Source organism: Conger conger, chromosome 7 (genome assembly GCF_963514075.1).
Source record: "Conger conger chromosome 7, fConCon1.1, whole genome shotgun sequence".
NCBI classification, from domain to species: domain Eukaryota; kingdom Metazoa; phylum Chordata; class Actinopteri; order Anguilliformes; family Congridae; genus Conger; species Conger conger.
In genome coordinates, this window is record NC_083766.1 from 33,196,923 (window position 1) to 33,222,691 (window position 25,769).

At 41.4% G+C, this 25,769-nt stretch overlaps 1 protein-coding gene and 2 non-coding genes across 3 annotated transcripts; 2 read left to right on the forward strand and 1 right to left on the reverse strand.

The window, feature by feature from the left end:
• The first annotated feature begins 218 nt into the window (after positions 1–218).
• Positions 219–290, forward strand: trnap-agg (transfer RNA proline (anticodon AGG)). Its single transcript has one exon. It is a non-coding gene; the product is annotated as a tRNA-Pro (tRNA).
• A 488-nt stretch (positions 291–778) lies between these two features.
• On the reverse strand, positions 779–850 carry trnap-cgg (transfer RNA proline (anticodon CGG)). The gene has a single exon. It is a non-coding gene; the product is annotated as a tRNA-Pro (tRNA).
• A 2,722-nt stretch (positions 851–3,572) lies between these two features.
• psmg1 (proteasome (prosome, macropain) assembly chaperone 1) lies at positions 3,573–6,396 on the forward strand. The gene is made up of 7 exons (XM_061248470.1): positions 3,573–3,851; positions 4,504–4,613; positions 4,727–4,860; positions 5,077–5,139; positions 5,624–5,822; positions 5,958–6,088; positions 6,216–6,396. The coding sequence occupies exons 1-7, from the start codon at positions 3,730–3,732 to the stop codon at positions 6,291–6,293; spliced, it is 837 nt and encodes a 278-aa protein (XP_061104454.1). The 5' UTR covers positions 3,573–3,729; the 3' UTR covers positions 6,294–6,396.
• The last annotated feature ends 19,373 nt before the right edge of the window (positions 6,397–25,769 follow it).

The window sequence follows — 25,769 nt, forward strand, 5'->3', positions numbered from 1 at the left end:
ATTTATGCAACATACAGGTAGCTATGAGGGAGTGGTGAGTAGTATTAGTAGTGTTATCTGTCAACGTTACACATAGAGTTTGCGCCATGTGTGCTATAAACTAATATTGTTGAGATTATTAATGGAACCATTTACGTAGATTAGATTCACATATTAGTCTATTGCTGAGATTTGTAGTAGTCTAGTTTAACCAAAAAATGCCGCCGTAGTGCTGCAGTGGCTCGTTGGTCTAGGGGTATGATTCTCGCTTAGGGTGCGAGAGGTCCCGGGTTCAAATCCCGGACGAGCCCATGTTTTTACAACATAAACAGTGGTATTTTTGGAGCAAAATTGATTTAGGCTTACATTCATACTCTACAGCCTATAATTACCACGGATATTACTCCTGATATGTATTTCAGAGCTTCAAGTTCATTCTTATTGGTCCAGTTTCACAGACACAAGAATCAAGCTGCTTGACCGCAATAATACTCATAACTAACGAAATGAAAAAGGCTTAATCTGTGTCAGTGAAACGGACCCATTGTTTTAATAAAGGAGAAATCATCGCCATTGGCTGTGTTGGGGGTATATCACATATATTGAATGACCATCCAAATAATTACATGTAGGTATATAATACATGCACACGCAGCTATAACAAACAATTCAGTTTCCATCTTGACTGGAAATTCTCCATACAGAACTAAATTTATTCTAGGGATAAAGTTAATCCGTGTCTGTGAAACCAGCCAAATATGTCACAAATACTGTTGGTACATAAATGAAAAAAAAAAATGGGCTCGTCCGGGATTTGAACCCGGGACCTCTCGCACCCGAAGCGAGAATCATACCCCTAGACCAACGAGCCACTACGGCCAGCAAGCCAACATATAGCCATCTATAGCACATGCACGCACATAATAATAACAATAATATGTTACCGAGGACGGTAGAATGCTTAGTCAAGGTTTCTAAAAGCGTTTCCAACGTTGAACAGACGATAGCTAGCTAACTATTTAACCTTAGCGGGCTATCTATTGCTCAGCTGTCAGTGAACATTCCGAGACAACGTTCTGCAAACAACAAACCTTGAATTTAAGTAACGTTAACGTAGGCTATAAGCGATTGATGGCACAATTAGCGGATACAAATCCAACAATAAAACGCTAGCTGGCCTTCTTCCCACTATACAAGGTCAAGACGTTGTGGATAACGCAAAGTGAATGAATTGAGGAACATTTTTATTCGGACCGCTAAATTGCTAGCTCTATCATTGTGCTAGCGAGTGTAGTTTCAGCTGGAACATTACATTAAATGCACAGTTTTGTTATCTGGAGCATGCTATCAAGGTTTGAATAATATAGGCATTTCTTGATGATTTTCAAATCGAAGCCTGTCCACCATCTTGTTCGAAGAAAGACGACAGCTGAGCTGATCAGTTTGAACCATGGAGGCGCAGAGAGGGGTGTGTCTGGTATTTGAAATTTTCGGTAAATTTTGCGCCCCCACAGTATCACAGGGGTAACTACCCGATGGGGTCAATCGATTCTAATGAACAACGCATATCACCAGGACTCACGGAGATAATCAGAACAATAGAATTTCTCACAGCAGGGTGTAAACCTAAAAAATGAGTCTGTTAAACCCAGATTGTATTTGAAATGGTACTCATAATACAGTATAGGAGAAGCCTTTCTTGGACCTGTGCAGATACACTAAGTGGCTGCTGTATTACGTCTTCTCGTTAAGCAACACAGTAAATCACGTGGCTGAAACTCAGTATATGAAGCATGCAGAAATGGTGAAGAAGTTTCGTTTTTGTTTGACCGAACATCATAATGGGCAAGACGTGTGATCTGAGTGACTTCGACCATGGTATGATTTCTGGTGACAGGTGTGGTGGTTCCAGAATCTCAGAAACACCTGGAATTTTCATGCACTGTAAAGTTTGCATCAAATTCTGCGTTAAATCATTAATTCTATCTTTGCTATTATTACACCAGGCTGGCCAGCAGAGGACAGACATCCTCACTAGACAGGTAGGTTCCTCCTGAGATCCATCCATCCATCCATCCATTATCTTAACCCGCTTATCCTGAACAGGGTCGCAGGGGGGCTGGAGCCTATCCCAGCATACATTGGGCGAAAGGCAGGAATACACCCTGGACAGGTCGCCAGTCCATCACAGGGCACACACACCATTCACTCACACATATGGGCAATTTAGACTCTCCAATCAGCTTAACCTGCATGTCTTTGGACTGTGGGAGAGAAACCGGAGTACCCGGAGGAAACCCACGCAGACACAAGGAGAACATGCAAACTCCGCACAGAGAGGCCCCGGCTGACGGGGATTGGAACTCAGGACCTCCTTGCTGTGAGGCGGCAGTGCTACCCACTGCACCATCCACGAGTGCTGAATCTCCTCCTGAGATTGAAAAAAAAAACCAAGAAACTGAATTGAACAGTGCAGGCTGGTGGTGGTGTAATGATGTCAGTGTGTTTTCTAGGCACATTTGAATGTCTCTGCATACCTACGCATTGTGCACCTCCTTATGGTCACACTCACATCAGTTCACATCAGACCATGGGTCAAATATATCATTGTTTTGGATTCAAATACTTTTCTGAGCTCTATTGATCTTGCCTGGTGCAACTGCAAGAGGACCAGATAACAAGGATTGCCTTCTCGGATAGTATTCCATAAGTTCCAATTCACCATACAAGCTCAGTAAAGCGTAGAAAAGTGTTTGAATCTGAAACAATGATGTATTTACCCCACGTCTGTTTCACATGGGTAGGTCCCGTAGGATAATGTGCCATGTCTCAAGCTGCTCAGTGAGCAAAAGCTGGAATCAAGATGTCTGGAGGGGTAGAAATCTAGGTTGAGAAATGTTTTGACATAAATTGACTATGTTAACCCCAATATAGCTTTAGTTTTACCTGGATATAGCCTGCCTGGTTTGGGTTCTGTCTCTGAATGTAGGCTAAATACATGTATTTTTCAACATTTCCCTGCCTTTTAACTGGAAACATACCGGGTATGCCGTGTAATCAAAGTGAATACTTTTGTTCTGTGTATCGAGGACAGATGCTAAAAAATCATTTTTGCACTGTCATAATGAAAAAAAAATATATATATATCGTCAAGTATATAAGTCTAGAGCACCCTCTGCTGTTGTTGCTGTGGTATAACTAATAGTCATAGCGCTGCCTAACAGTGAGTCCGGGGCCGCGTTTCACTTGCATTGGTTGTTTAACGCCAGCGACATCTAAGAACTGAAGACAACTTCCGCCTACCGGTTCCATGGATTCCTATGGGAACTGCTCAATGGCGCAAGAAGCCAAATTATGGAGGCTGCCATGTTTGACTATGGGCCTTTTTGGCAGCAGGGCATGCGCACTGAGTAGCTATCTAAACGGATGGCATGAATATGAATACAAAAATCTTATATATTTTATCTTCTTCTGCGTGGCTCGTGAAGAAGAGTACTTAGTTCAGTCTGTTCAATTATAATTAATTTAAAAGTACTGTCCAAAATAAAGTCGACAGCCAGGGTAAAGTCATATTTTGAATGGATTTTTAGTTTACATATGTTTTTTGGCACCAGAGGCTTAATAACCTGCAATACTTCCGGTGACCACTGGAGTATACGAGTTTCTGGGGGAATGTCAATCCCTGGTCTCATGTTTAACGCAGACGTTATCAAGCTAAGCAACGAAGGCGAAGATAGCATATTTGGTTAAATGGCAACCTTTTTCGGAGAAGTTGTATCCGTATACTCGCGGGCTGTGGAGGAGGACGAGGAGGATGTGGACAATGAAAACGAAGAGGATCAGCAAATCCGAAGAGAGATTGAACAGAAGAGGTGACCAAAATGTATTAGCTAGCTAACACCCGAATATAACTAGCACATGTGTAATTTAGCTAACTAAAAATGAAGGGCGTGCTGCTGTGGTTTAATAGACATAATCGCTTGCTAGTTATTGCTGACTCATATGTAAATGCAATTACGAATCGATCCCACTAACTCATTATTTCGTTTACGCTTGCTTGCATATAGTAGCTAAGTAAAGTTAGGTACCCACTTTCTAGCTCCTTTCGCTAGCTATACGCTAACACGATAGCCTACAGTAGCATATACGAGTGTAGCTAGCAAACGAGTAAGTACTGTCAAATGTGTTCTGTTCGCTACATGAATTAAAGTGTATCTGTAAGTGACCTGTTGACAATAGTGGTCTTGACGTGTATGTATGTCGTCAACGTTAAAGATATTTTGTAACATGTTTTTGCTGTTTCATTAGCCAGAATGACTACATACGCTACTTTCACTTTCTGTTCCATGTGTAGTGTGTAATTGTAACCGTGACTCTTGTTTCTGTAGCCTATATCCAGCCACTTAATATTTTTGGTTAAATGATAACATTTAACATAAGCACCAGCTATAAATAAAATGTGCATTCACCCAGTAGCTAGCCCTTCTTTTGTTTTTTTAATCGCTTTTTCTTATTTTTTAAAAGGGAGGTCCATGTCAATTGGTGCCCAGAGGCCACACAGTCAATAACAAACCCCTCTGACAGAACTGTACAGTGTTCTAATTTTGTGATGGCAGTGGGTCCCAATGCAGCAGGTAAGTGTACACATAAAAGTCCATCATATAGTTTTTGTTGGAAATAACATGATTTAAGATATACTTTATTGAACCCCATGGGGTAATGCCTAAGCATCCTATTTCTGTGTCAGGTTTTCTTTCAGCCTACGTTTTGAACTCTGGGAATTGGGTAGCAGTGGGCTCCGTGATGCTCTGGAATGAGAGGAGCAAGGATTCAAGCCAGCAGCCCAGCTGTGTGATCTACAGACAAAGTGACTGCCCAAAGGTCTGTAGCCAAAAGATCAGCATTGCACAATGCTGAGAAGGTGCCCTGATTCTGGATCCTGGTGTAATGGACTATATGTTTAAGTGTTTGATGTAGCACTGTCGGTGAAATAATTTTTAAGTATGTGTTTAATGTTAACAAAACACATTTTGTTGAACTGTCTCATTTTTACTTTGTATGCACAAGTTAAGGTTGAAGATGTTTTCATCCTTTAAGGTTTTAATCTGCCAGTGTACCTGCTATATAGCCGAAGACCAATTATTCCAGTGGACAGAAAAGGTAAGGCTTTTTGTACTGTGTCAGTGTCAGTGTCTTTAGTACTTTACCCCAGTACACAACGTGGCTCAGGCAGTCAGAGCAGTCGTCTGGCAGTCGGAGGGTTGCCGGTTCGATCCCCCGCCCAGGCTGTGTTGAAGTGTCCCTGAGCAAGACACCTAACCCCCAAATGCTCCTGACGAGCTGGTCGGCGCCTTGCATGGCAGCCAATCGCCGTCGATGTGTGAGTGTGTGAATGGGTGAATGAGAAGCATCAATTGTACAGCGCTTTGGCTAAAGGCGCTATATAAATGCCAACCATTTACACAAACCGAAGCCTCCTTTGTTTTTATTGGATTTAGATTCTCACGACCCTATTTCTTTTAGCCTTTGTATTGTAGTGTAAATTACTCTAATGAACAGTGTTTGTACTAAATTAATGTAATGTTATTTTGCTAGTCATGCTCTTTCATTATGCGGGTCTTCTGAGCTGCCTTCCATATTTCAGGTGTTTGCCTGCATTCAGCAGAGAGGTCTCAACGTGACGGTTCTCTCAGACTGTTCCATGGCCGAGTACAAAAGTCCAGACTCCCCGTTCAGCAGCGGAGCCCCCTTCCTGCGCGCCCTGAAGTCCAGTCAGTATGGGAGCCAGCCAGCCTGCCCCCTGTTGGAGCAGCCCAATATTGTAACTGGTCTCGCAGCTGCAGGTAAGTCCATTGTGTTTTTTTTATTTATAAAAAAAAAAAAAAGATCTTGGACAAAAGGTTGATTGTCAGACTACTGGTAATTTCATCATGTCAATTTACATTTTTGTTGTAACTGATATTATGGAATTCTCTCAGTGCTTAGCCATTGTCAGGTTCAGAGGATCCCTGCCATTCTGTATCAGTGCTACAGTGATGTTCTCCTCCCTGACTCTCTCACTATGGAGACCTACAAACCTGCACTCACTCCCTTGAGCAAGCTGGTCAAGGTAAGTTGACCTGTAGTTTTATTTAATGCCTGGGCATTGTGTTTGAGAATATAATTCACTTTTGAAAACCCTGGCCCTGCCGATAAAGAAGAATATCACTTTTCTCTGTCTGTTTTAATTTCTTTAGTTGGACACCTGCCAGAGCACTGAGATCCTCAGGAAGTTGGTACAATTCAATGAAGCTCAAAGTAACCTGTACACTTAGGAATGGAGAAATGTTGTTTTTTTAATTCTCTGTATCCACATCTTTCTTCCCTTGCTGTATTTTTTAAAGTAATGTGTCAAATTAAATGTGTCAATACTTTGCACTTCAGACCGTGCATGATTTCTTTGTAATTTATGCTTCCTGCACACACAAGTCCAAGCTATTCTGGCCCAGTTATTTCACACTATGGACTATGTGATATCTGTGACTGGATGAGGCATCCCTGTGTGAAATAAGAGTGATATGGACTCTCTAAAATTTGGGCATTCTGTGCACCTTGTTGTAGGGGTTCCTCTCTCCCTGCACCATTGTGATGGACTGTGTGAATTTGTCAGATTTGACGGAGTCTAGTGAGCAGAGTCTGAACTGACTAAACACCAGAGCATGGATCATTTGAGAGCATCAACCCTTAAATCCAAATAAAGCCCTGCTTTTCTTTTCCCCAAGTAATTAGTTGCTAGGGAGGGCAGAAAACCAGCAGTTCTCGGCCCTTGTGGACCGTGGGTTGCAGATTCCCGCACTAGAGGGAGCTGGGTATTGAACTGCATGCTGGGAAATTGCTCCAAGCTTTAATCTGCTTATGCAGCGCTGTTTTTACAATGGGTCCCTATGGCAAAGTTTCTTACGATGAGCTGTTGCCCCATACTTTCTAAGCCCGAGTCTTTGGATAGCCTAGATTGTTGGGTATGAAATGGACACAGTTTCTTGAAATTGAAAGCTTTTTTCTGGCAAGTAGGCTTGCGTAGCTACATATGGCTAGGCTAAAAAGGAATATGAGTTGATAGTTCAGTGCCATCTTTCTTCCTTCAACAACTTTGATCTCACCATCCCACTGTCCAATCAGTTTTTAGCTGTATCCAGGTGTTTGTGCTCCTGTTCTGCTTGTTTTGATTCTTCACCTTGCAACAGTTTACTTTACTTAATGTTGTTATCATTTACCATTTTAAAAGGCAGAGGCTCAGCTTTAATGCTTGAAACTTAATGGATACATAAATAGGATTTTTAAATTTTATTTTTGTAATTTATGTAACCGGTGGTGTGGCGGCACGGCTGGTGCAGTGGGTAGCACTGCCGCCTCACAGCAAGGAGGTCCTGGGTTGGAATCCCTGTCGGCCGGGGCCTCTCTGTGCGGAGTTTGCATGTTCTCCCCGTGTCTGCGTGGGTTTCCTCCGGGTACTCCGGTTTCCTCCCACAGTCCAAAGACATGCACGTCAGGCTGATTGGAGAGTCTAAATTGCCCGTAGGTATGAGTGTATGAGTGTATGAGTGTATGAGTGTATGAGTGTGTGAGTGTGTGAGTGTGTGAGTGAATGATGTGTGTGCCCTGCGATAGACTGGCGACCTGTCCAGGGTGTATTCCTGCCTTTCGCCCAATGTATGCTGGGATAGGCTCCAGCGACCCTGATCAGGATAAGCGGGTTCAGATGATGGATGGATGGATCGATAACCGGTGGTAAGAATGCGCTGCACTGTTGTCAATGAGCAGAAGCAGCTTTTATATTTCTTGCAATACTGTCCTTATCCAGGAGGTGGGGTATGTGCTCTGTTAAATGTGACTCCAGCTGCTATGGATGTCAGCTGGATCTTGGGCTGTGGCCATTTCATCTTTACTTTCCTCATACCCTGAATTTCATTTCTGTGCTACACATTTTTTATGAAAGGTTCCTAGGCATGGCAATCATTCTGTAGAAATGCATCCCTATATGTACTTGTCTCCTATTTCGCCTTTTCACATTTTTACAAACATAATTTTGCTGGTTATTTATTAAAATAATAGAGCATCATATGAGTCAATTTGTACTTCAGCCATCACAGTTGGGATGAATTAATTGACAACTCAAGCAGTTGATGAAAATGACTGAATTTCATACATTTAAATCATTCAAAAATTATCTTCAATTTGTGAACTGAATGCCAATTAATTTGTTACTTGACTGAGTAGAATTTGCCCAAACCCTGTCTGCATGCTATGTGCCTTTGGGGCACCAGTCATATGCTTCAGCATGTGCAATGGGCCTTTTCTAGTTCTTGACGGAAATGTGGGGTGAAATGTCTGTTGTTGGCACATCAGGTGGAGTTCCCTGCTTCATTCTGCCCTGTCAGTCCTCAGTGGCTGTTAGAGAATGTGCTGCTCTCCACTGCAGCCAAGCTTTCTGGAACCATCACACTCATAATAAGATCATTTATTGAAACCAAAACATGATTTTATTTGCAAAACATTGGAGATAAAATCCAAATCCAAAACTGGCAGGTTGTGTGATAATTGGTGGTGGAGGACTTGTGTGGAAATATCTTCAGCTGTCCTCTGCAATACTCCTGAATGTTTGAAGACTTTGCTGCATGCAGCATTTTTTGGTGAAGTTTCGCTTCCCATAGACTTTTCTTGTTTGGTCATGTTCCAGTATTTGCAAAGCGTTTATTCACTTGTTTATGTAGATGCTAGTTTTTATTTTTTATTTTTTATTAGAAATCTGCAGTTCAGATTCTGTTGATATAGTTTTGCAATAAAAAAAGCCTTAAGATTGCCCAATAAAACACTTTGTTTTAAACCTATGCTCTTCTTGTGTCTTATGCGTCTCATCTCGTTTCTTCTTAGTTTGCAATGCCTTTCTCCAAACTTTGTCGAAGGCGGTTTATTACATTTTGTTTCTTTGAGTTTTTTCTGATGTAATTCACTAAAACAATTTCTGCTGTGCAAGTGCAACTGCTGATTGCAGAACAGTTGTTCATACTGTTATTTCCAACGGGGGAAAACAAGAGGGATGGATTATATGAACAGTTCACTCCTTTGCCTGACAGGGACACGTCAACTAATCTAGGGATTGTACCTGCGGTTCCAAAATAGCCCCTTTAACCATGTCTCCATAGACATGACATTGACGTCAACCATGCTCTGACAGGAGCCAAATTGGAGAGGATGGGTGGCCCCCTGTGTCAGTGCTGAACAAGGTGTCTGTCTGAAGGGTGTCGGTAAGCAGGTGGGCGTAGGGCTCAGTGCCTGGGCAGCTCCACCCAGAAAGTCCTCAATAAAACGTTGCCAGATGCTACCTGTACGTGCTTACTGGCATTCGGACAAGGCTGTCTGTTTACATAGTAATGAGTCAGCCATTGTGATGGTATTCTTCTGTAGCACGTAGGTTTCATTGTAGTAATAAAAGTTAGAATACTACCTTCCTTGGGCAGGCTGTAAGTGCACACAGGTGACGTATGAATATAAATACATGCAAAGGATATCTCCTTGGTCAGGTTGCCTTTCCTATTTGAACTCGTATTAAGCATTCCCAATTCATTTTCACAGCTCAAATGAAATCACTGCTGTAATCTCTGTTTTGTTTTATGCCATTGCATGTGCAGTTAAAAGATTACCATGTACCTTTATATTCAAATGATGACAACATTGGCTTCTGATTGATTATGCTTTCAAAGGCTACTTCTGTGATATGTGATATAGCAGCCTGTACGCCAGCATCCAATAGGTATATTTTGGCTTTGAAAGAGGCTAAGGATTATGAATCTCAATTTGAAGTTGTAAATTTCATGCTCAGAATCGGTCGTGTGTCAGAATCACTCCTATGTGTCAGCCCAGGGCCTCCAGACCCCTTAATGCGGGCCTGCATGCATGTCCAACTCACTGCACACACCCACCCACCCTGCTCCTGGGCAGTGTTGAAGGGTGGTTTTCTGTGGCATTGTTTTGTTGGCCCTGAGGTGGTTGCCGGGTTGTTGCTGCTGTGAGTTCTTGTGTGGTTTTAGCCGGCTGCCTTGCCATGGCTCTACAGCGCACTCTGACCACAGACCACCAAGACCGAGTTTTGCTGTGCTGAAGCCAGTCCAGCTCTGGAGAGGTCTACCCTGTGGGCTGCTTCTGTCTGCCTGTGCTTCCCGGGGCTAATCAACCTCATGGGCTGTCTTAGAGGAGAAGTGGTCCAAGTGGAACCAGCTTCATTATTAACCTCTATTTTAGGGGACCAAAAATAATTGTATAAATTTACAATCTGAATTAAGATCATCATATTTAGTCCTGGTTGAATATGCTTTGCATTCAATGACTGCCTGAAGTCTGCAACCTGTAATATCAGTAAACCAGAAGTGTTTCCACTGTGACAGTTTTTGTTAAAAGGTAAAATGTGTGGTTTTGTTGTCCCTGTCCAAATACCTCCTGTACTGTACAGTGGATGTAGTATACTTGATTCCAGATTTTCTGAGGAATTATAAAATCAGTGCAGTGTTATGGTACAATATTCATAACAATATTCATCTTATATTTTGAGCCCAAGTCAGACGGCAGCACTAATTAACATTATTTTTTCCATTTTGTCAGTTAAACTCGCAGGTATGTCAGATGAAGACACAGGCTATAAAAGACACAGTGGGGAAAGAGAGAAAATTGTGGTTATAGACACCACTTAAAAAGAGGTCTTGGAGTTTGTCTTGTTCATGCCTTTATACCTCCCCACAAATACTCCCATTGCCTTCTGTACACATGAACCCAACGCCAAGCTGCTCTGCAGTTCTGGGGAAATCCCCGGTGTGATGCAATATTGGCATACCCTGTTTGACACACCCCTGGCCTTTGCTTCATACCTTAATTGGTAAAGTCTCTGCTCCCATGCTGCTTAGTACATCAGTTTCAGATAACCGAGAAACTAGTGCTGTGAAACAAAAACACACCACAGCATGCCACATCAGAGGTAGGTCAATATGAACTCAAAGGCACTGAAAGGATGCAAGTTAACCACAGTAGCTGTGCATTATCCTGTCGTTCACATCGTATATTTCCTGTTGCAGTTAAGTTTAAGCAGCGATGTCCCACAGACAACATTTTAGTTACAAAGGATTTGATCCTGCAGTTTTTTATGGTGAACAGTCCAGTTGAATGGATTTTCAACCTAAAGTCTTGTAATAAGTAATGTAGTCTCCTTTCTTGGTTATGACCTGATTCCTAACTTTACACTTGGCTAATAATTAATTCACTGTCCTCGTCCCTTCCTTACAGACTTATCGTCCCCCCTATGTAAAATGAGATATCCAATTGACTCTTTTATTTCATTTGGTGATAAGACATGAAGTACAGTTGATTTCCTATCTATATAGCAGTTTCCTTTGGAGTCATTAACAGGTCGTAAAAGTTGTGCGTCAGAAGAAGGTCCAAGTTCTCTGTACAATTTGTCATGTAGGCCCTTGTTTTCTTGTTAATGTTCCTCAACTAGAAGAAAAGCTTTATCTTAAATGAAATGGAGCCTTTTCTTCTTCATATTCTGTCCCTGCCAGAAAAGCCAAACCACAAGTGATTCGATGTTCGAAGTTAAATCAGATTAATCCAGTTATAGGAATAATCTTTAGTGGAAAAAAACATAATGCTTTCTGCCAATAAGCTTTTCATTTTTATTTTTGCACGTTGCTATTATTACTGACGTGAGTCATGCATATCTACACTTCCGCTCTAAAAGCAAACCCTGGAACTTGCTCACCAAAGCAACCCCTCAGAGTGTTAATATCCATTCTAAATATTAAAAACGGAATTGATAGTGCAAAGTAATTTCTTAAGAGACAGGAACAGAAGAGATATAATATCATAATGGCACAGTTAAACAAATCTTCATCATCTTTGCTTTGCAAATGTGCTGTAATGATTTCCTCCTCCTAGAGCAAGAAGTAATCATAGATTTCCTGCTGAGGGAGTTGTTTGAATATACTACTGCAAAAATGCAACCAATCAATCCATAAATACATTCAGGAAAAACCCACTTAACTAAATCCCATAGGTACTGTATGGAATGCGGAATGAAGAAAATTGTACACTCTACAAGTCTGGGCATTATGAGTCACCCCTCTGTTGTTGTTTGAGAAGTTTGCCTGGTAATGGTTTTCTAAAGAAAACTTAAATGGAAAAGGGGCATGCCTATACAACAAACTCCTCCCTGGGATCTATTTTTCTTGGCTGTGGGGAATGTGAAAATCCTACGCATTTTTGAAAGAGAGAGAGAGAGGGGGACAGATGACCCAGACTATTGGTTTTTACTTTCTGTGTATTATTCTTTGTTTTTATCAAACTGGACTTTCTCATAAGGTGAAATCAGCGGGTTTAATCAAATTTAGTAGTGCGCACAGAAAAAAAAGAATGAAAAAAAAAACAGTGTTGAGATCATGGAGAGGCATAATGGAATAAAACTGGATCCTCCCTTTTGAAGACTTTGATCTTCAAACCCCATCTCTTGAGCTATGGGATTGGCTGGAGCAAGGCTATTGCCCCACCCACTTTCTGGAGAGGGCGGTAAAAATTATGACACACTTACAGTAAAAAGAGCTGGCTGGATGCCAGCAGAAAAAAAAAAAAAAACAGCAGCATGGGGTGTGCTCACGTTCCCTACTCTTTATTTTGCCCTGTTCCTCCGAGGCATGGCCGGAGAGCTCTGGAGCTGAGACACAAGGAGAGAGGCTGTTCTTTTTCAGTCGGATGGGTGTGCAGTAGATAACCTTTCTCACAAGTCTGCACATTCGGAGGCGAAGTACGGGGGCGGGTGTTAACGGCATTCAGCCTTCAGCGTACAGAACGGCTGAGAGAGGCTCCGTTTCTACTCACTCTGCGGCACATAGTGCGGCTTCTTCCTTTGTCAGGCAGCCGTATTCAGAAACAGCTGTGCACTTTTTAGACTTATTGGTCTTATGCTGTTGTAGCCTATCCACTTAGAAGTTTGAGACGTTTGTTCAGAGATGCTTTTCTGCATACCTCTGCTGTAATGCGTGTTTTGTGTTATTTGCGTTACTGTTGCCTTTCTGTCAGCTTCTACCAGTCTGGCCCTTCTCCTCGGACCATTAACAAGGCGTTTTTGCCCGCCAAACTGCTGCTCACTGGATGTTTTCTGTTTTAACTAGAACTCTAGAGACTGTTGTGCATGAAAATCCCAGGAGATCAGCAGTTTCTGAGATATTCAAACTAGCCTGTCTGGTACCAACAATCATTCCACGGTCAAGGTCACTTAGATCACATTTCTTCCCCATTCTCACATTTGGTCTGAAAAAAGAGCTGAACCACTTCACCATGTCTGCATGCTTTTATGCATTTAGTTGCTGTCACATGATTGGCTGATTAGATATTTGCATTAACAAGCTGGTGTACAGGTCTACCTAATAAAATGCTCAGTGAGTGTATATTCATACATACTCAATACTCATACTACTCATTGCTCAAGCCTTGAACCTCAAGAGTACAAAAGCAGAACCCTTACTTTGCTCAATGAATTGAGTTTGACCTTCTGGGTTTTATGTGATATGTCAATGATATCACTTAAAGTATTTAATGTTATTTCATTCAGGAATAGTCTAATTAACTGCTATCTGTACTAACATGTACTAACCAAAAAGGAGTACACCAACATTTGGGAAATATACCTTTTTTTACGACTTACCCAGACTTAGACGAGATGTTCAATTTCATTTTCAGTTTTGTGCATCCTTGGCTCGGTTTCCATGTTGGCATAACATGTTAGCTTAGCATAAAGACTGTAAGCCTATAGGAGTCCGTAGCCTACCTCCTTCAAAGTGAAGAAATACACCTTACAGCAACTTACTGCGGTCTTATTTTCACAAGGTGTCATGTGTATTTGAAAAACCTGTGTGGGGATTTTTTCATTTTTTTTTTACAAGAGACATTGTTTTCAGAGAAGTGAGACGAAATGGTAAGAATGTTACCCCACTTAAGGTTTTATGGTTTTGATGTGGTTTCTGGAACAAAAAAAAAAAAAGATATCTATTTGAGTAATGTTATTGGGCATAATTGCGTTCTCCAACCTTAGGAGCTAGTTTTTCTTATTCATGACAAAATGCATTCATTCATCAATTCATTCATTATCCTAACCCGCTTATCCTGAACAGGGTTACAGGGGGGCTGGAGCCTATCCCAGCATACATTGGGCGAAAGGCAGGAATACACTCTGGACAGGTTGCCAGTCCATCGCAGGGCACACACACCATTCACTCACACCTATGGGCAATTTAGACTCTCCAATCAGCCTAACCTGCATGTCTTTGGACTGTGGGAGGAAACCCACGCAAACATGGGGAGAACATGCAAACTCCACACAGAGAGGCCCCGGCCGACGGGGATTCAAACCCAGGACCTCCTTGCTGTGAGGCGGCAGTGCTACTCACTGCACCATCCGTGCCACTCTGACAAAATGCAGACAATCGCATTTATCACAGTGACAAAGAAAGAATCAAACCATTATTATGAATGATGATCATGCATTCTTGTCCACAACATGTCTTGCAGATGACCAATTTAGTTGCCTTGACAGATACAGAGGTAATTCCTTTTACAATTCAATTCCTTGTGAAGGGTATGATGGCAGCACTGCTGATTATTTTCACCTGCAGAACCAATTCCATGGATGCTATATGCTACATATACACCATGTTCAGGAAGGCAACCTTGATAGAAGTATTAGCATCCAGTGTGTATGTTTCAGCAACCTGCCATTTCCTTCGGCATGAGGCCTGGCTGTGTTCTAAGACAGCTGTGGAACGGGGGCCTGTTGTAATGATGCACTTGAGTATTTAAATGAACCCAAGTGCTGGTTGCCATAGAAGCCAGACGTCATCCAATGACTGGATTTATTGTTATATTGTGGCACACTGCTTGCAGTGCTTCTGTTATTTTAATGGATTGCTAGCTTGTGTTTCTCTTTCCATGAGCGCGTTGTAGATAACAGACCCATACAGTAATGAGGCTAATGTGAGAGTTCACAAACATTTCAACGTTGTTTTTCCCCAGGATGATCGAACAGCACACACTTTGGTGAAATAATGAAGACTAAATCTTTCAATCCACGCGTTTCAACCGTCCGTGTCATTGCACTTGCTTAACTGGTTACATGAACACAGTGGGCCTTTCAAAGTCATGATGCTTTTATTGCAAATCAGAATTTGAACAGTGCACTGTATCAATTCATATGTAACATCCACCAGATCTGATTAACTGCATTGTAAACAAGCTTCTTCCCTTTATGCATTGAATTTTAACTACAAAAAGACAGACAAAATATCTTTCAGCAAGCCTCTTTGACATTGTCATGTTTTTTGTAACTCTGAAATCTCCTGTGACCAGTCACACATCTTGTTTTGAAGATTCCACTGTCATATTCCACTTTACATTGTCAATCTATTAGCCATTAGACAGTGCTCTCTTGGTTATTAGCTTTTTATTTCTTCCACTAAATAATAACAGGCAGAACATAGCAGTTTAAATACTGTACCATATCTTTTACATTAATGGCATTTGGCAGACGCTCTTATCCAGAGCAACATACAGTTGATTAGACTAAGCAGGCGACAATCCTCCCCTGGAGCAATGCAGAGTTGAGGGCCTTGCTCAAGGGCCCAAAGGCTGTGCAGATCTTATGGTAGCTACACTGGGGATCAAGCTGCCGACCTTGTGGGTCCCAGTCATGTACCTTGACCACTACACTACAAACAGTTTTTCCCATGGCGTGTGCATGCAGCAGGGTACCAGGTACTCACTCACTCAGGGACACTGTGCCATAGGCTGCTGTAACTCATGTGACACTGCCAGCATGTCCGTGGAGGAAGGGAGGGTCACGGAACTTAAACGCTATAGAATAACAAACAAAAAAGAGAATAGTACGTATTTGCAAGTCATATGATTTTTATTTGTGACAATCGATGACATAGAGAAACAAAAAAAAAACTGATTATTGAACTTATTTCAAGCCAGAAATGTTACATTATTACATTAATGGCATTTGGCAGACACTCTTATCCAGAGTGACGTACAGTTGATTAGACTAAGGAGACCTGTGTGTCCCAGTCATTCCCTAACCACTACACCACAGACCGCCGCAAGCCATCGTGTGTTTACTTTAAATGCCTAAAAAGCAGCTATCGTTATAGTTATAAACCAGTGTGTCGTGGGACTCAACATATTTGCGCTTGCTAAATGATATACCATATCTGTTCATACAAACAGTCTCTCAGAAAGCCCATCTGGTTAGGACACACAGCAACTGTTTCACCATGGAATCTCCCAAGGTCTGTGGGCCATATGGTAGTTGGCATGACAATCCAAACAAGTTAAATTCAAGGATGTTGGTCAGATTTAAGTTTTTTTTTGAATGAGTAATGGATTTATGAGACCGTTTACCAGGCCTTATGGAGTGTTTATGTGGGTATGTGTCTATTACTGTTTTGACGTTTTCATATTCATATTTTCATGCTTAACACATTCATTGTTTACATATTTTACTCAGAGCTAGGCTGCAATCATGGAAAGCACCAGAACCTCAGCATTTCAATGACTCATGATACAATTCTGCTGTTTTTGGTTTTCAATCTATGCATAGCCCCCAGCTAATGACAATACATGAAAGAGACAGACATACCTTGCTGTGCTGCAGGGTAGAACAGTGCACATATGTACACTCAGTGAGGACTTTATTAGGTATTTATTCATTTTTAGACTTATTAAGCAGCAGCAGACTTCTGCTGCTGTAGCTTATCGACTTAGAGGTTTGACACTTTGTGTGTTCAGAGATGCTCTTCTGCATACCACTTTTAATGTGTGCTTATTTGCGTTACTTCCTGTCAGCTTAGACCAGTCTGGCCATTTCCTTGGACCTCTCTTTGTAACAATGCGTTTCTTCCCACAGAACTGCTGCTCGCTGGATGATTATTCTTTTTCACACCATTCTCTGAAAACTCTAGAAACTGTTGTGCAAGAAAATTCCAGGAAATCAACAGTTTCTGAGATACTCAAACCACCCTGTCTGGAACCAACTATCATCCCATGGTCAATGTCACTTAGATCACATTTTTTCCCCATTCTGATGGTTGATGTGAACATTAACTGAAGATCCTGACATGTGTCTGCATGATTATATTAATTGCACTGCTGTCACACAATTGGCTGATTAGATAATCGCATGAATATGTAGGTGTACAGATGTTGCTAATAAAGTTCTCAGTGAGTGTATGTGACAAACATTAGGCCTACATTTACCATACTTAGTATTTATAACCAGTCAATAACCTCGCTGGACAACAAAGTAAAACTGAGAGGGCAATCTGTTCAAACCATTTTTTCTTTGGTGGATTTACTCATTCTTTTTTTTTTAACCACAGTTCACCATTAACTGGAACCCATGCTGGAATAGTGTGTGTGTGTCAGTGTCTGGAACTAATAGTGGAAAAACACCAGTTTGGTTTATTTACACAATGTCCCTTTGCACAATATGAAAAAAGAAGACTAAAAATAGCGAGTTAAAGGTGCCATAATTCAGAAAGCAATCTTTCTGACCCATTACTAAAAAAAAAATCAATGAAAGACTCAAGATGTTCTTTTGCTAAAGCTCGGGGAATCTTTGATAGCTGGGTCTTGGAGGTGCACAATCACAATTGCCAGTGTTGCTTACATGGAACTGGGCTTTAGACAAGATGGTTACCAATACATATCTCGGTTGTCACACTGATGTGAACCCTTGAGCAGAATAGCTCCTGAACGTCCTGCATGCTGTACATCCAGCTTTACTGCTCGGAGAAGGGAGGAGATTTACAGATAAGACTATAGAAAACATTCTAAAGAATATTTCTCATAACTCAAGTTATTTTATTCTCTAGACCTATTACCTTTCATGAGGCTTGTATTGTGCCATTATTGTTAGAGTGACATAAGATTTATTGTTTTGCCATTTTAATGACACAAACCTTGAAACATGAATGCATGAAAATATCTTGTATTGTATTCAGATATCTTTATTATTGGTGTGATAGGGTATAAGTTTGCAATTGCATATAAAACCTGTTTCTGGTCAAGGATGATAAGCCCAGAGCTCTTTTCTTCTGTCTGATTAAATTAAAGTATCTGTTATTAATAAATATAGCATATATAGAAATATAAGTAACACATGTTAATAAATATAGCTTTTTCTTTGTGTGTCTGTGTATGTGTGTGTATGAGAGACAGAGAGAGAGAGAGAGAGAGAGAGAGAGAGAGAGAGAGAGAGAGAGAGAGAGAGAGAGAGAGAGAGAGAGAGAGAGAGAGAGAGAGAGAGAGAGAGAGAGAGAGAGAGAGAGAGACAGCCATTAGCCTCTCTTGGACTGGGGCCAGCAGTACATAGCCTGCCTCTTACTCAGGAAGGGGGAGTACTGGTTCAATGACGTCTTTAGTAGAGCCTGTGGCAGTTTTGCAGGTAACCACTTGCAGATGGAGTTGGCAGAGCAGCCAGTGCTATTCCATGCTGAATGCTGTTCCAGGAATTGAGCATTAGATGTGTAACTTGAAAACAGCTAAACACAACAGCAGTGAAAGCGAATGAGAGCAGAAGATGTGGATAGGAGGGGTCAATCTGTGTCCATCTTTCTTGGTGGAAAGTGTTGGCCTTTTAAAGGGATAGCATGCATTACATTGCCTTTAGTTTTCACTATTTTGTTTTGTAATTCAAAATTACATAGAGCCATAGGTAACACGTGCTGTTCTGTGGAGTTGTGGGAGTCATAAGGCTGAGATATTTATCGGCAATGAATGGTGAAGTCTGACTGGACTTTGAAGAGTAGTTTTTGTTTTTTCTTTAATTCTAAGGCAATGTTCTAATACCAGCGGTTATTTTTATTTTTATTATATCAGCATTAGAACATTCAGGTCAGAGCAAATTTCTGATCTCACATCGTAAAGGTTTAACACTTTGAATGAACGACTCTTCATTATCAGAACCCTTTTTATAGTTTTTACAGTCAGACAAGGAAAAAAACATGATCTTTAATTCCTGATAATGTGCATGTTTCAGATGTATTAGATTTTAAAATATTAATATTTGCCTTTACTCTTTGACATGGCATTTCCTCTTTGACATGGTCAGATTATATGTATTCAAAGGTATCATATACAATGAAAGCCCACATTTCCACTGCCACGTTATTAAAGGCCAATAATGTATTTTTCATTAGCTGTGCTGTGAGGGTGATTGAGCAGGGAAACTCTGGTGAGACTCGACTCAGTTGCACCCAGTCATCTGTGGAGGAGGCGTTTCTACCATCCAGATGGCGGGCGAAGGCAGGCGGATGAGCTGACCTTTAAATTTGTTTGAATTGCACCAGTTGAACATTGTGTTGCCATAACGGACTTAACCCCGCAGGTGTGGGAAGTGGCAAAAATAATGGCTCTTCTCACAATTTCACCAAACTTTGAGGACCGCCTGCTTGAACTGCTCTTTGCCTGCTGCCTCCCCTCCCTCCACCCCCAGTGTTTGAGATTTACATACAAATACAGTGACAGTGGAGGCACATTTTTGTTCTTCAAAGATCAAATTTAGTACTACAGTAATACAGTAATGTTCTCTTTGGCTAGAAATGAGTATATTTTACGAGCAAAAACGGTCCAAATTAATGATATATCGCTGGCTAGCTACCGCCCCAGTGGCAACCATTTTAGACAAGTTTCTGCTTAGGTTATGGTACCTATTTTCCTGGTACACTCACGGCTGGAGGGGTGCTGGAATGGAGGGAGGGGAGGTTTTTGGTGGTGGGGTGGACAACTAAACTGATGATGTGAAGCTGGCCTCACGCACAAGATGTGTGAAAGTGAAAGTGATGGCACCCCAGGTGCTTCAGCTGTTCTGGATCAGCTACATGCACTGTGCAGACAGGGGAGGGGATTTAGAAACCAGCCCGGGACTGCTTACTGGAAATATCTCACACCTCCTAATAGTGATCTCTCAGCAGCCAATTCCTGTTGAGACAAGTCAGTGGCAGCAACATAAACCTGCCAGTTTTCCATCTTGATTGGACTGCCATCAAGACCTTGAAGAGGATAACATGTCTGTCTTCCTTTCTTCCATTTGGGTGATTTTCCTTTTTTTTTTGATGAGCTGTTTTTTTTTGTGTGTCTTTTTTACAAAGTAAAAGAAAGAGCTGGAACAGAGAAAGTTAGATACACTAGAAGGATCTTTTTGTCATCAGAGAAGAACCTGTTTGGTCGAAATAAAATTGGTGGCAAATCAGTCATCCAAGTACACAGTGTATCCGATCACCATTATCGAAGTAAAGCACCATATGTGGATAGAATACACTTCCTTTTCCTGTTATGGTCTGACACTTGGCTGGGTTGTAACAACGTGGGCAGTCAGTGTGGGAAGCCATTGATGTGAGCATTGTCTTTATTGCACATCAATCCTTCAGTGCACACATGGATCAATAAAAATAATCAGTGGCGCTTCCGCATAATCAGTCCATTGGCTGGGAGAGGCTGCCCTGATTTCAATAATACTCAGGTCCCTGATCCAAGAGCCTATCTGCAGTGGTACGCACCAGCTTGAATTCCTTCCCTTTCCCATTCTGGTAATGAGAATTAAAATAAGTACATTCAGCTGTAGTATTCAGACCTTTCAGTCAACAGGCCATTTTACAATGGCTACTTCACCTCATCTTTCAGCATGTCACTGCAATGAAAAGCACAACAAGGACAGATTCATATCTGTGACCATGTTGGACTTCCTTACTTCTGTAGATGGTTGCAGGGTCTTATTATGATGAAAGCCTTTATATTTGCATTTCCAACTCAGAAAAATCTCCACTGAACATGTAAGAAATATCAAGACAAATAGAACAGAATTCATTCAGAGTTAAGAGGTCCCCTGTTTCACCAGCTCTCAGTATAACTATATTTCTATACCTCTCAGAGCAGAGAATACACATTAGGCAGGCAAGTCGAATGCAATGTACATGCAGGTTTTCCCTATTCAGCTACACAGATTATGTTAGCTGTGTTTTCCAAAGAAATGGCTGGGTTGCTGATGGCAACAGCAAAAGAACTAAGCAAAATAGAAAAGGCAAGCACATGAATCAGCTGCAGTGGCGTGAAGAAATAATTCAAGCTGCCAATTTTGAAATGCCTCAGAAACTACTCCCAGGGTGAAATTAACATTTTGTACCTGTGAAACTACTCTCTCGCACTTAACGAGAATGTCAATCACCGCCCCCGCTGCAGATAACATGCCTCTTGCTGTTTATCTTACTGCAGAGGCAGAGCTATCAGCCTTACAATCTACTCCCATGGTCTGCCCAGAGGACTTCAAGTGAAGTAAAACATGATCATCAGATAAACTAGGCTTGGCCGTGTCTGGCACAGTCCAGTTTTGATCTTGTACTTCCCATTTGTAGCCCTTTCAATCTCATTTATATTTGTCTTTAATCTTCTGGGATGGTTCTTGCTCCTCTTCTCAGAATTTATAAAAAATGTTATCCTGGGTCTAAACAAACACAACAAAAAAGGTTGAAGTACCATTAAATGCATACTTACTCAGCTTATTATTATGTACACACATATATCCATACATAAAGTGCACACAATATACATGCAATCCAAAGGACAGTAAACACAGTACGCATTTCAATACTTATAGAAGCTTGTTCTTGTATGCACACACATGCACTCATACAGAACACACATACATGTGTGCATACACCCAAGTACACATACTGTATGTACACTTTCATAAAACCAATCCAAAAGAGAGTGAATACAATTTAGAGGCGTGAGATTCAGTCTTGGAACAGTAAAGGAACCATTATGAGACAGTCAGTGCCAGTGCCAACCTCAGAGCCACATATTTCCCCAGTTTACCTTGTGAATCAGTAATTATCTGTCTGCATTATTGCAAAACATTAAAAACGCAAAGAGTGAGTCACAGAAGTGGTTGTTTTGGTTGCCACTGATAAGAGCCTGTTCACTGTCTTGACATTCTTCCCCCTTTAAGCTGTTCCAGAAATCTATTGACATTATGTTACAGATGGGATTGGGCAGGAGTGGGTTCTTGTGAGGCAGCTGAGTGTACATCCAGCTCAAGCTAAATGCATGGCCACAGAGGCTGGCAGCATTGTCCCTGCCTGACGGTGACTCTGCATGACGGTGACTCCTCTGGTCGAACAAGCATATAGCCTGTACAGTCTCAAATGCAGTGAATTTGCAGCACAACAATGCTGAAGTGGAAATAAAAACAGCTTATTACGTGTGTGTTTGAGGATGTGTGTCCGAGCTGCACTCTCCTAGATTGACAGAGGTTCAATTATCTTTTCAGTTGGCCAAATTGGCAGCAAAAAGAGAAGAGAGAAGGATAAATGATGTTATAAAAAGAATGGCATGTCACATTGCCCTGTTCTTTCTGGCTTGCATATATCAAAAGCAAATCCAAGGCTTACAAAATTACTTTGTGTCTTCATAGGTTGATGGCTTAGACTCCCTCTAGTTTGCTTACAATGTTTGTGGTTGGATTTTGAAATCCAACTCTTACTCTGCCGAATATTACAATATAACAAAATCCTATGCTTACTTTTGAGATATGGACTTCCCTTCATTATTATACAGTTCAATACATTTTGCCATAGCTCCATTTCTACATATTATACTTTCTCATTGAATTTGACATTTTCTCAACCAGAGAAAGTGAATGGAATGGTATGGAATGGAGGGGACTATATAAAGTTTGATGTCTGAAATACATACATATACATTTGTAATCATATGTTCGTGTTCGTGTTCATGTATCGTGGAGTTCAGAACTGTCTACCAAACCTGTATGTTGTGAAGGTTGTTTTTGTGTCGCGTATGTTGCAATCTTACTGGCAGATAAAGGCTGGCGATAACATATAAATAACGTGGACAATGAAGTCTCTCTGATTCTACACATAGTGTTGGCATGTTAACAGGAAGGACGTAAAACCTGTGTGTTCACTGAAGGGCAGGAAAGACACTCACGTGTCTGTGTTTGCTCAGTGAAGCGGTGGAGGGGCAATGCAGGTCTGATAGCTGAAAGGGTGTGCGTGGGTGTAGTTATTACATATGGCCTTGAAAATGCTCCTCAGATGCGAACCACCCAGCTCTGGCAGTGTGCCACAGGGTTACCCAACACTTGCCTGTTCCTGATGTGGGCTGTCAGTGTTCCAACCTTTGGCAGTAGTTGTGCAGAATTTTGAAGGCTGTATCTGAATTACTGAAAGAAAACACTTGTATCTTGTACTGCTGAAGTGCACAACCAGCAGTTGTATGTTCTGTGACTGCCTAGAGACAAATGTCTGACTAACTGCCAATCAGTTTGACTGTTTAGTATTTCGTTTGAATATTATGGTTTTGAGACATCCTGCTGGATAAAATAACTCAGTTCGATGATTAAATGGTACTGCATAACTTTGAGATATCCAACAGTTTTCTGCCATGACTAATGGAAAAAATGAGCACTGGATTTCGATTTGAAATTCTGCCTGACACCGATAGAGCTCTCACCTCCCTGAACAACCCTGGCTGTGGTTTCTGTGGTGATTTTCATATTTTAATTTTGATGGCACAGGTCTGTGATGTTGAGGAAACCCTCTTCTCTCTAGGCACAAGAGAAGTTTATTATTTTTCTCATTGTGGTGTCTTACTGTTGAAATACAGCATTTATTGTTAACAAACGTCCATCTGCCACCTTCGCTGACACACACATGTGTGCCTATCTGGCCAACATCTATGTATGTGCCTATACAGCCATATACCATATCAAGTTGGAATTCACCTCCCACCTCTCACCTCCCAATCAAGTTTGGTCTTATTATATAAGTTATTACAAGGGATGTTGGCAGTTTGTTCATCAGGCTCGCTGGCACAGCAGCAGGACACTTTTACTGGTGGTGTAGCCAGTATTGACACAGCTGTGTGTGAGTCTGAACATAAGTAAATCCTAATGCATACAGTGTCACATTTCCCTGCCTAGCGTTTTCTGTTTTACTGTGTTGTCTTTCATACCTCTTGTCCCATTTTGCTTTCCATATTTTTCATTATTCTTCAATTTAGTTCACCTGTGTCTTGTGATCTGTTTCCCTTCACTCATACCTGTTTGTCATTTCCGTACATTTAACCCGCTTTAGTTAATTGCCAGATTGTAATGTGTTTCGACAATTCTTTCCAGCTTTTTGCTGCCTGTCTGTTTCATGTCTTGACCTCCTTTGCGTACCCAGACTACCGTTCTTTGGATTATCCTTCTGTTACCTGTTTGATTACCTGTTGCCAAACTTTGATTGGACTCTTGCTTGTGACCTTGACTACGCATTGGATCACCCTTGCTGTATCTGTTTGCCCTGTGCTTGGACTTTTCCCTGTGATCCCTACCACAAGTTTGATTACCACTGCTGTACCTGTTTGCCAGGATTTGACCACTGCCAGCCTGATTTGCCTTTTGTTAAATAAATCTTTTCTGCTTTCTTCCTGGTTATGACTGGTTCTTCGTTCCAGATACCTAATATACAGTATATAGAATAGGGCCTCACACACCTAAAGTCTCAAGCCACAATTTAAGTCTGAGAATATCTGTTATGTGTTTGCTGTGATTCTCTTTGAAACGTGCCATTATGTACTTACTGAAATTGTTCATTGGTTTAACAGCTCCTGAGTGATGATAATTGCTCTTGCTCCATTTCTATCATGTCTGAAACATTACTGAGAATTGCATTAAATTTCACATTTCACAAACTGAGCTGACAAGACCGACCATCAACAAATTAATGAAAAACAACTATTCAACAGCACGTTTCAGCAGCTGTTTTTATTTTTTAAGAAAGGGTGAGTAAAGTTTTTGAGGAAAAGAGACACAATGGCCATGTGACAGGAGAGACAGCAAAGACACGTGTTCCACAAGCTATGGGGACAAAAGAAGTGTTTGTTTTGATCCATTAGCAGTGACCTAGCAACCAAAACAAATTACAGAAGCACAGTAAGAGGACAAACAGCTAGGCTGTTCCATAGATGTGCAAGCCAGGTGAATTCTCAGTTTCTAGCATTATTATTGATGCGTTCATTTATTTTTCTCTAGTAACATAGTTAAAGAATTCAAAGTTTATTTAATTTGGGTACTTGCATATTGTGGTGTGCAGACAAGTGATTTACAGGTGATTAGAATAAGCAGGAGACAATCCTCACCTGGAGCAATGCAGGAGAGAATTTAGGGCTTTGCTCAAGGGCCCAACGGCTGTGAGGATCTTATTGTGGCTACCCTGGGGATCGACCCACTGACCTTGCGGGTCCCAGTCATGTACCTTAGCCACTATGCTACAGGCTGCCCATATCAGTAAGAAACTAAGCTGAGAGACCAACTTAATGCAGGGCAGCCTGTAGCGTAGTGGTTAAGGGAAATGACTTGGACACCAAGGTCGGTGATTCTAATCCCGGTGTAGCCACAATAAGATCCGCACAGCCGTTGGGCCCTTGAGCACGGCCCTTAACCCTGCATTGCTTCAGGGGAGGATTGTCTCCTGCTTAGTCTAATCAACTGTACATCGCTCTGGATAAGAGCGTCTGCCAAATGCCAATAATGTAATGTAATTCAAGGTATGTCTGATGTATTGCCAATTCCTGTTGTGCAAATCCCTCAAAAACCCACAAAGACCAAGATAAGGTATAACTAGGGGGGACCTGCATTTTGGAAATCCATTTACTAC